This window comes from Lissotriton vulgaris, chromosome 1_1, assembly GCF_964263255.1.
Source record: "Lissotriton vulgaris chromosome 1_1, aLisVul1.2, whole genome shotgun sequence".
NCBI classification, from domain to species: domain Eukaryota; kingdom Metazoa; phylum Chordata; class Amphibia; order Caudata; family Salamandridae; genus Lissotriton; species Lissotriton vulgaris.
In genome coordinates, this window is record NC_141685.1 from 854801168 (window position 1) to 854813291 (window position 12124).

At 42.7% G+C, this 12124-nt stretch overlaps 1 protein-coding gene across 1 annotated transcript in view; it reads left to right on the forward strand.

Moving 5' to 3' along the window:
• Positions 1-11892, forward strand: part of LOC147748023 (cytochrome P450 2D15-like) — a 704421-nt gene extending 692529 nt beyond the window's left edge. Inside the window, exons 8-9 of the mRNA XM_086957942.1 lie at positions 399-540; positions 11328-11892. Coding sequence (XP_086814068.1) covers positions 399-540; positions 11328-11506 — 321 coding nt within the window. The 3' untranslated portion in view covers positions 11507-11892. The remainder of the gene's footprint in view (positions 1-398; positions 541-11327) is intronic.
• Positions 11893-12124: the final 232 nt, after the last annotated feature.

The following is a 12124-nucleotide window of genomic DNA, read 5'->3' on the forward strand; positions in this document are numbered from 1 at the left end:
TATAAAAATAAGACCTTTTTTTATAAATTGGGGTCAGTGCTGTTTTCTTATTCCACTGTTTTGGTACTCCTAAATGCTTTAAGCTTTTTCCTTTGACAAAGCATGAATGCCTGAAGCCACAACTACCCAAGGTTGAGCTAAGGTTTTGTAAATGAGCCTAACTGGACTCAAGAAAGACTTCTGCATTTATTGCATGGGGAGGTTGCACAATCAACCCATATAATAAATCACTTTCCTCACAGTTATCCATGAACGGAGCAAAGTAGATTTAAAGTAAGAAGAGACTGCAAAACCAGAAATGTTCTTTCTGTGTTGTTCATTTATCCTTTATGTGTTCCTGCAGAAACAGAGAAAAATTGATCCCCTACATTGTTTAACAAGTCAGTTATTACTCCTAGGGCACCATGCTCATGTTCAACCTGTCGTCCGTCCTGAAGGATGAGTCCATATGGGCAAGGCCAAACCAGTTTTATCCAGAACACTTCTTGGATGCAGATGGTCAATTCATCAAGCAAGATGCCTTCATGCCTTTTTCTGCAGGTAAATACATGCGTATTAGGCTATGCAGGAGTAGATTAGCACAGTCAGGTTGATAGAGGAAACTTGTCTGATATGTAGCATAGGTGACCCTACATGCATTTATTTGTAGATGAGGACAGTAATGCTAATATTATGTGTATATTAAAGGGAATAAATGAATGACATCGAGTATGCAATTGAAGAAAGATGGAAAGTCCTCTGAGTTTAATATTTTTGACAATCCTGCTATTCTTACATGTCCTTTTAGTCGCCAAGATAAGTCAGTACATTGATAAACACACTATATAACCACAATCCCTCATGTTAAAAAAAGATTAAAGAATAAAATACATGCCTGAACCTCTATATGGTTGCAAGAATGCATGCATATCACTAAATAAGACTTAAACGTGGACAGGGTATGTTAGAATATTTTTTGCAGAAATATTATTTAAGAGAAATAGTGTATCCTACATATTGTTTACCACAATATTGTCCTTTAGAGTGAAGATTTTCTATTACTTCTTAATGGCGCAAATTTGGGCAAATTATATTTAAAACATGCTATTTATATATAACAATATTTTGCTTACAATGTTGTGGTACGGCTGAAATAAGTTATGCTGGTAGGAATTATAAATGGGAACAGCCCTGCCATCTCTCTTTTCTGGCAATATCCTTGAATTCATTGAAAACCCAATTCCACCATGAGCACCTATGTCATGCATATTATGTAAGGTATTTTTGATACTCCTGTGAGACTTAATTTGGGTGGTACCAGGGCTACCAGAAATAAGTGAACCCCAATGGTGAAGTATGATTCATTTACTCTAGTGTCATGGGACCAATATTCTATTAGAATCAATTTAAATAACATAGGGGCATATTACCAAGGGCTAGTATCACCGCTTTCTTGGCGAATTGTGCCGAGAAAGCGGCGATATAGCTAGAGCCCTAATACCAAGGGCACTTTAAAGCCTGGGCTGAGCCCACTTTGCATGTCGGCGATAAACATCGCTAATGACATGCAAAGTGGGCGTTCCCACCTCCAACCACATGTAAAATGTGGTTGGAGGTGGAAGCACACTATTACCAAGGCAGGCGGTGGGAGATAAAAACCTGCGATAACCTAATTTATCGCAGGTCTCCCGACGCCTGCTCTGACCAGGCTTTAGGCATTGTTAACATGGGGGTGTGGATCATAAAGCTGAACCCACCCTCCATATTATCAAGGCCAATGTTAGCGCATGAAAACAACGTTTGTTTTCACTCGCTAATGTGCCATATCGCCAACTATCGCCGGATTTCTAATCGCCTGCCTAATGCGCATTAATAATTGCGCACTAATTAGGCGATGAAATCCGGCGATAGCCGGCGATACGGAGAAGTGCGTTGTGCGTTTTGCAACCCACACCTCGGTAATATGCCCCATAGTCCTCCCCTTATGCACACAATCCTATTGGTAAGAATGCAGAGAGTAGTCAAATGCTTACTCAAGGAGGGCATGAAAGTATGGACAAATGCAAAAGCAACAATTGATGAACGGAATGTTGCACAATGGAAAAAAATTCACCCCCAGTCACAGATCTGGGTTTAATCCATCGTTATTTTGCTCACCACACCACCCCAGTTCGGACATGGCCATATGCAAATCAGTCTTGACCCTGTGCCTCATGGGAACAGTCCAGCCCAAACTGCCAAGCCATGTCTTCCCTGGACCGGAATCAAGCATGCTAGGACCGGTTTCTGGCTATCATTCTTCATCAGCCAGGATGGCTTGATTCCAGTGCGAAACAAAGGGGGATGATGGACGGAGCGTTTGAGCAAATCAAACACTCACCCCCAATGAAATGATCTGGGTTTGATCCATCACCATTCTTTAGCTCACTCAGCCACCCCAATTCAGACATGGCCATATGCAAATCAGTCTGACCCTGTGCCTCATGGGAAAAGTCCAGCCCGAACTGCCAAGCCCTTTCTTCCCTGGACCAGAAACAAGTATCCTGGGACCGGTTTCGGATTCATAATCCTCATCAGCCAGGCTATCTTGAATCCAGTGGCCAAGTGAGGAAGGGAATCACGTCTGAGCATACCCTGCCAACTTAGGGCGGACAAAGCTAAACAAAAGGGGATGATGGACGGAGCGTTTGAGCAAATCAAACACTCACCCCCAGTCAAATGATCTGGGTATGATCCATCACCATTCTTTAGCTCACTCAGCCACCCCAGTTCAGACATGGCCATAAGCAAATCAGTCTGATCCTGTGCCTCATGGGAACAGTCCAGCCCGAACTACCAAGCCATGTCTTCCCTGGACCGGAAACAAGTATCCTGGGACTAGTTTCGGATTCATAATCCTCATCAGCCAGGCTATCTTAAATCCAGTGGCCAAGTGAGCAAGGGACTCACGTCTGAGCATACCCTGCCAACTTAGGGCGGACAAAGCGAAACAAAAGGGGATGATGGACGGAGCGTTTGAGCAAATCAAACACTCACCCCCAGTCAAATGATCTGAGTTTTATCCATCACCATTCTTTAGCTCACTCAGCCACCTCAATTCAGACATGGCCATATGCAAATCAGTCTGACCCTGTGCCTCATGGGAACAGTCCAGCCCGAACTGCCAAGCCATGTCTTCCCTGGACCGGAAACAAGTATCCTGGGACCGGTTTCGGATTCATAATCCTCATCAGACAGGCTATCCTGAATCCAGTGGCCAAGTGAGCAAGGGACTCACGTCTGAGCATACCCTGCCAACGTAGGGCGGACAAAGCGAAACAAAAGGGGATAATGGACGGAGCGTTTGAGCAAATCAAACACTCACCCCCAGTCAAATGATCTGGGTTTGATCCATCACCATTCTTTAGCTCACTCAGCCACCCTAGTTCAGACATGGCCATATGCAAATCAGTCTGACCCTGTGCCTCATGGGAACAGTCCAACACGAACTGCCAAGCCATGTCTTCCCTGGACCGGAAACAAGTATCCCGGGACCGGTTCGGATTCATAACCCTCATCAGCCAGGCTATCTTGAATCTAGTGGCCAAGTGAGCAAGGGAATCACGTCTGAGCATACCTTGCCAACTTAGGGCGGAGAAAGCTAAACAAAAGGGGAAGATGGACGGAGCGTTTGAGCAAATCAAACACTCACCCCCAGTCAAATGATCTGGGTATGTTCCATCACCATTCTTTAGCTCACTCAGCCACCGCAGTTCAGACCTGGCCATAAGCAAATCAGTCTGATCCTGTGCCTCATGGGAACAGTCCAGCCCGAACCGCCAAGCCATGTCTTCCCTGGACCCGAAACAAGTATCCTGGGACCGGTTTCGGATTCATAATCCTCATCAGCCAGGTTATCTTAAATCCAGTGGCCAAGTGAGCAAGGGACTCACGTCTGAGCATACCCTGCCAACTTAGGGCGGACAAAGCGAAACAAAAGGGGATGATGGATGGAGCGTTTGAGCAAATCAAACACTCACCCCCAGTCAAATGATCTGAGTTTGATCCATCACCATTCTTTAGCTCACTCAGCCACCCCAATTCAGACATGGCCATATGCAAATCAGTCTGACCCTGTGCCTCATGGGAACAGTCCAGCCCGAACTGCCAAGCCATGTCTTCCCTGGACCGGAAACAAGTATCCTGGGATCGGTTTCGGATTCATAATCCTCATCAGCCAGGCTATCTTAAATCCAGTGGCCAAGTGAGCAAGGGACTCACGTCTGAGCATACCCTGCCAACTTAGGGCGGACAAAGCGAAACAAAAGGGGATGATGAACGGAGCGTTTGAGCAAATCAAACACTCACCCCCAGTCAAATGATCTGGGTTTGATCCATCACCATTCTTTAGCTCACTCAGCCACCCTAGTTCAGACATGGCCATATGCAAATCAGTCTGACCCTGTGCCTCATGGGAACAGTCCAACATGAACTGCCAAGCCATGTCTTCCCTGGACCGGAAACAAGTATCCTGGGACAGGTTTCGGATTCATAACCCTCATCAGCCAGGCTATCTTGAATCCAGCTGCCAAGTGAGCAAGGGACTCACGTCTGAGCATACCCTGCCAACTTAAGCCGAACAGAGCGAAACAAAAGGGGATGATGGACGGTGCGTTTGAGCAAATCAAACACTCACCCCCAGTCAAATGATCTGGATTTGATCCATCACCATTCTTTAGCTCGCTCTGCCACCCCAGTTCAGACATGGCCATATGCAAATCAGTCTGACCCTGTGCCTCATGGGAACAGTCCAGCCCGAACTGCCAAGCCATGTCTTCCCTGGACCGGAAACAAGTATCCTGGGACCGGTTTTGGATTCATAATCCTCATCAGCCAGGCTATCTTGAATCCAGTGGCCAAGTGAGCAAGGGACTCACGTCTAAGCATACCCTGCCAACTTAGGGCGGACAAAGCGAAACAAATGGGGATGATGGACGGAGCGTTTGAGCAAATCAAACACTCACCCCCAGTCAAATGATCTGGGTTTGATCCATCACCATTCTTTAGCTCACTCAGCCACCCCAGTTCAGACATGGCCATATGCAAATCAGTCTGACCCTGCGCCTCATGGGAACAGTCCAGCCCGAACTGCCAAGCATTGTCTTCCCTGGACCGGAAACAAGTATCCTGGGACCGGTTTCGGATTCATAATCCTCATCAGCCAGGCTATCTTGAATCCACTGGCCAAGTGAGCAAGGGACTCACGTCTGAGCATACCCTGCCAACTTAGGGCGGAGAAAGCGAAACAAAAGGGGATGATGGACTTGGCGTCTGAGCAAATCAAACACTCACCCCCAGTCAAATGATCTGGGTTTGATCCATCACTATTCTTAAGCTCACTCAGCCACCCCAGTTCAGACATGGCCATATGCAAATACGTCTGACCCTGTGCCTCATGGGAACAGTCCAGCCCGAACTGCCAAGCCATGTCTTCCCTGAATCGGAAACAAGTTTCCTGGGACCGATTTCGGATTCATAATCCTCATCAGCCAGGCTATCTTGAATCCAGTGGCCAAGTGAGCAAGGGACTCACGTCTGAGCATACCCTGCCAACTTAGGGCGGGCAAAGCGAAACAAAAGGGGATGATGGACGGAGCGTTTGAGCAAATCAAACACTCACCCCAGTCAAATGATCTGGGTTTGATCCATCACCATTCTTTAGTTCACTCAGCCACCCCAGTTCAGAAATGGCCATATGCAAATCAGTCTGACCCTGTACTTAATGGGATCAGTCCAGCCCGAATTCCCAGACGTGGGTCCGGTGCTCACTGCACCACTGGAGTCAAGATATCCTGGCTGAAGACGGCTGATAGCCAGAAACCGGTTCTAGGATGCTTGATTCCGGTCCAGGGATGACATGGCTTGGCAGTTCGTTCTGGACTGTTCCCATGAGGCACAGGGTCAAGACTGAATTGCATATTGCCATGTCTGAACTGGGGTGGCGTGGTGAGCAAAATAACAATGGATTACATTCAGATCTGTGACTGAGGGTGAATGTTTTGCCATTGTGCAACATTCCGTATATCACCTTGTGTGTTTTGATGACAGTCAGAATACAGTAAAGCATTGGCATACCCCTTCATACTTGGATGTTCAGTGCTTGGCTTTTACAAAAACAGAACTCCTCGGCTACTTCCTTGCCAGAGATTTGACCTCAAACATTATTATAGTGCCAAAGCATTAAGTGCTGGGTTTCTGTGTGTTTTTCATCAATTTCCTACTTTTAAGAATGAAACCAAGCTCACTTTGTGAGCACAGTACCAGTATACCTTATTATTATTACCCCATGAAAACAATAGGGCTCAAAACAATGAGTTCTGGGAGAAAAAGTGCAGTTCATATCCTCTTTATATCGTTGAATGTGACCATCAGCCTGCCACCGGTCTGAAATGTGTGCTACTGTTACCATGTTTGTATGAGGTTACCAATACCTGCTATGAAATCCCTCAGGCCAATGCAATGCCCATAAACCTCCCAAAAATAGCCAGAAGAGCCCTGCAAAACCTAATGTACAAACAGTAACAAAGGGGTGAAATGGACAATGTCTATTTCTCAGTGTCTAGACACAATACTGTAGGTGTCCACCAGTCCAGTGACTACTGTTGGCTACCATTAAATCTGGTGCACATTCACTGTATTCAGCCCTTGCGCAATAGTGAATTCTCAACACTATATCTCAAAATCCACCAGAAATGGTTGGATTTTTACAGTGCCACAGTGCCCATTGGACTAGAAGCTGGCCAGATACAAACTTGGTGTCAAGCCAGTCATGGAAGCATGTGCCAAGAGCTTAAATGTTTATAACAATGGAAAATATTTGGATGTTGTCAACTTTTCATGGACCACTTGCCTCTTTGATTACCTTAGACAAGGAGGAAGACAAGGGTTGCCTCAAGGCTCCACGGAAGGAACTGAAGGGTACTCACAGGTTACCCTGAAGGACACATTGTTCAGGGATAAATTAACTGCATAATTACCTGAATTGAAATTGCTTTTTGCTGCAGCAGTTTCATTCAAGGTTAACAGAGCAGCTTGCATATGTGCCTCATCTGAAGAAAGTGTGAATAAGTTACACGCTTTTAGATATATAACAATATCATCAGGATGAATATCTTGTGGTTTATCCAAAAGCTTAGCATAGCATTTCATGAATTCATGAGATGTATCCCTACAAAAAAGTAAGATATTACCATCTAATCATCTCGTAGCATATATTTGGTTTTAAAATCTTTTTAGACACAGATACGTAGCAAAGAGCTTCCAATATGCATTAGCTTTAAAGTAATAGTTATCTTTTTTTCTGTCGTATACCTTCTCTTTTCATAAACATTATATTGTATCCATGTTAGGTTTTTGTAACTAAACTTAACAGCATTATTAGAATAAATGAACAGTCTTCACAACTTCATAATATGCTCCAAAGATGTAATGGTAGAATTCAATAATTTATATACATGAGACATGATCAAAATGACTGCGACCCTGAAACATGCACATAGGGGCAGATTTATGTTAACTGGCGCATCCCCAGGGATGCGGCAGTTAACATGCGCCACAGTGCGCCACAGCTCCGCCAGCCATGGTGCACCGCATTTATAATGCGGCGCACCATGGTGCAAAAACGGCACAGATGCGTGACGCATCTGTGCCGGAAATGTGGCGCATTGCTGGAGTTGCGTCGCAAGCGCGACGCAGCTCCAGCAAGGCTCGGGGGTGCCCCATTTTAACAATGCTGCGTCAAGACCTACGCCTGCTTCAAGCAGGCGCAGGCTTTTGACGCAGCATTGGCTTAAAAGTGACTGAATGAAATCTCATAGATTTCACTCAGCCACTTTTGCGAGGTGCACCTGCCCCGGAACGCCCACCCTGCGCCGGAACGCCCACAAGCGACGCAGGGCTTTACAACGTGACGCATCTGCCTAGATGCGTCACGTTGTAAATCGTTCGTAGGGATGCGCCACGTTTATGCCGCCTTGCGTGACGCAACAGCGGCGTAAACGTGGCGCAAGGGCCTCATAAATCTGCCCCTCAATACATACGAATTATTTATTCTAGTAATGTATGTAGATGAATTTTCGGAGAAATTATTAACCACTTAATGGCAGACAATAGTATATTTGCATTGTTTTCTTAAGAGAATTACATCAGTATTCAGTCTTCGTCTTTGGACATTTCTGATGTCTTCTAGTTTGATATGTATGGGATTAATGAATGATCCAAAATATCTATTTGCTAGCTTCTGAGTGTGGAAGTTGAGAGGCATACATTTCTTGTGGCTAAAATATAATACACTTGAGATTGAATTGAGTATGTATTAGAGTAAAAAGTAAATTATTTCTCTGTAGGTAATTGCCAAGCATCAATAAGTTTTGTATTTTTGAAGAAAAGCTTTGAAGCATTCAAAGATTTTTTTAATTCTAAATTCATTACATGGATTTCTGTCTAGTAGTGGTTTATATATTAGCTTAGAATGTAACCGGATTGTAAGTGTTACATTTCCAAAACATATAATTTCCCAGGTTCTGTCTAACCAGAAAATAGCACTATCAACAGTTGGACTATGTACAATAATTAAATGAAGAACAGTTTTCTCTTTAGCATGAACACATCTCCCATCAGAACCACTTCATTGATGTAAAATTAGAACATTTAACTTTTTAGAAATAATTATAATTACTGTAATACCATTTTCCACCCTGTAGTTGGCATGTCACCAACTTAACCATTAGAGATTATTGATAGAATATTGTCATTCATGTGCATTTTCTACCAAAACCCTATATCAGATGTATCTCTTGTCAAATACTTAGCATACGTTCTTTTTTTCACTGGATGTCGAAAAAGATTTACATTAAGCGAAGTAATGTTAAGATGGTGAAATCTAGAGATAAATAAAGAGAACTACCTATATATGTAAAACCAACCATACTTTGTAAGTCCTTTTTGCCTAATTAATATTTTAGAAAGAAGGTTTCCAAATAAACTCTGCAACTTTATCCTTCAACATTGTCTGACAGATCAATCCTATTTCTATTCTCAAGTTCTAAAATACATTTTTCATTTGAGTAACTTGAGCAGTTGCATGACAAAGTTGATTTATCAAGATTATATTATTCTTAATTTTAATTTCATCGCCAAATATTCTCATAGCTTTATCATGTTGAATGGTTTAGAAGTCGGAGTTAATTCCATCTATATTGACATCAATTGCAGGTATTTCCTCCAAATGTTCTCCTAAAGAATGTTGCTCAGGTTCAAGAACTTTTGGATTAATTTGTGGTAATTTTGCAGCCTTTTTTCTTTAGTAATACATGATGGATTTAGATTCAGATGAGAAAGTAGCTGTTAAAGGCAGAGGGTAGCCATGCTTATGCAATAAAATGAATATAGGAGAGGAGAAGTGGGCAAAAAATTATATAAATTGTCTGCTTAGAGGAGATAGCGCAATCATTTAGATGAGAACCCCTCGCATCCTCTTTCCTCATAGCTTGGGTTTGAAGTGATGATTCATGCGTTGCTGGAATCCTAACAGTATATCCCCCAAAGCATTTCTTTGCAGCACAAACTATACCTCAGGGCGCATTACAAGAGTACCAGATTGCACTGCACAAGGTCAGATTTGTTTTGGATGCAGGAACATGGGGTAAGGGTCAGTGAAAACTGCTAAATGCTCCCATTGTCATGGGGGACCTGCACCAAACTGTAAACAGTATTAAAAGGAACCTCTGTAACAGCTGTTCCTGCCAATGCATTAGAAATATTCGCCAGTTTCGCCTAAGTTTAATTTAGGAACTATGGGGCATATTACCAACAACTAGCGATAATTTTTGTCTCTAACTTGTTTAGAGACAAAAAATTATCGCCGCACATCGGCGATTTTTATCGCAGATAAACCTTGCTATTAACAAGGTTTATCGCAAATGCGATAAAAAACGGCCGCAATGCATGAATATCGCTGAAAAGTCAGCGATATTCATGCATTATCGAGCAAATGCTCTTAGCCATGTTATCCACCTCCCATTGGATAACATGGCTAAGAACTGCTCTGGGCAGGTGTTAGCTTTTGGAGATATTCGCGCTTAGCGCGAATATCTCCAAAAGTTGGTAATAGGAGATAGCGATGTTAGGGACTGTTTCCAGTCGCTAACATCTTGGCACGCCCACTTTGCATGTCATTAGTGATAAATATCACTGACATGCAAAGCGGGGCCCAAGATGGTCGCTATCTCCTATTAGCTGTCACTAACTGGTGTTAGCGACAGCTAGGTAATAGGGAGATAATTTTATCTCCGCTTTCTTGGCTTTTAAAGCCAAAAAAGCGGAGATAAACCCCCTTGATAATATGCCCCGCAGTTTTGCAATTAATCTCTTTATTTTCATCACGTCTTTTTTTCGTTTACATCTTTTTTTTATTATTGGTATTCAGGGGCAATGGCATACATCAAATAATGATAAAAATGAAAAGAATTTGAACATTAACCACATTTTCTGAAAAATTAATAGTAATAGTTTTAGGACACAGTACATGCTTCAGCCACCAAACAGGACAGTCTGAGTAGCTTAGCCACACATAAATAATGACCCAGGAGAATGGTCACACGGTGAACTTTGTAACTGGAAATCCATGCCAAGGCTTATAGCAATCTTGTTGGTTAGAGCACCCACAGTCAAGAGTGTGAGAGTAGCGTCTTTTGATTGCCCACTGGCTCAGACACTGAAGATCACAATACCTTTCTCCTACTTTTGTTTCTCCTAGCAGTGCAGGAATGATGATCACACCCATTGCGGATGGGATTTAAGCCTAGAATCAGTGTAGCTCTACCTATTGTGACCTGGGCTACTCAGGTACATGGGGTAAGGGGCAGTGAAAACTGCTAAATCCTCCCATCACCATGGGACACCTTCACTAAACTATAAACAGTATTTAAAGGAAGCCCTGTGACAGCTGTTCATGCGAATGCATTAGAAATAATCACCAGCTTGGCCAAAGTTTAAATTAACCCCTATGTTTTGCAATTAATCTCTTTATTTCCATCGTCTTTTTTTCTTTAACATCTTATTTTTATTATTGGTGTACAAGGGCAATAGCATATGTTAAATGATGATTAAAAATTAGAAGAATTTGTACATTAAGCCCGATTTTCTGAAAAATTAATAGTAATATTTTTAGGACACATTATTACCATTTTATACACTGTTCTGATACTTTATTGGATGGTGGAAAGGGAGCATCCCAAAAAATATTAAAAAGCTTAAGGGTGGTTTCACTTTTTGAAACATTTCTTTTCACTTTTGCCCTTGTCTCACAGGACGCCGCGTCTGTTTGGAGGAGCAGCTGGCCAGGATGGAGCTCTTCCTCTTCTTCACCATTTTTCTTCAGCAGTTCACGTTCTCTGTTCCAAAGAAGCAGCCAAGGCCAAGTGAGGAGACCATCGGTACTATCTTGAGAGCTCCCAAGCCCTACCAGTTATGCGCCAAAGTAAGATGAAGGAACATCACCCTGCTTGGAATGCATCTCACCACGATGACATCTGAAACAGTGAAGTCATTGGTGGTTCTTTCGGAAATGATAGCTGGAATTTAAAAGATGCACCCTTTGACCGCCCCACCCACCCTTTATGTTCATGTAAAAAGAGCATGGACATTTGCAATGACGATAGAATAGGAGAGTATTTAACACACTTGAGAAAAAATAAATAATTTTATGTTTGGGGATATAACAATTTAAATTACATTCAAACAATACATATTTGAGCATATTGTTTTTGAAATCCGTACTAAAATGTGTATTTCCTATCTGTGAATATACCATCATAAACATTTGTAGGTTTGTGTATGATTTATATTCCTCATTAAACGAATCATGGAACATTTGTTTTTTTCAGTGTTTTCAATGGATCTTCCCAGATGAATAGGCAGTAACTGAGCTTTTCAGACATGACATTTATTTTCTTTACCTCTTTCTTTTTTCATGGCCTGGGAGGAATTATGTTTGCTTTACGGTTGGCAGCAGCTAAGAGTCAAATACACCATCATGATTTCTTGATTAACAATTGTTGAGGTAACCATTGTGGTGAGCCACTGGCAGCTAACTGTTTGTTACAAA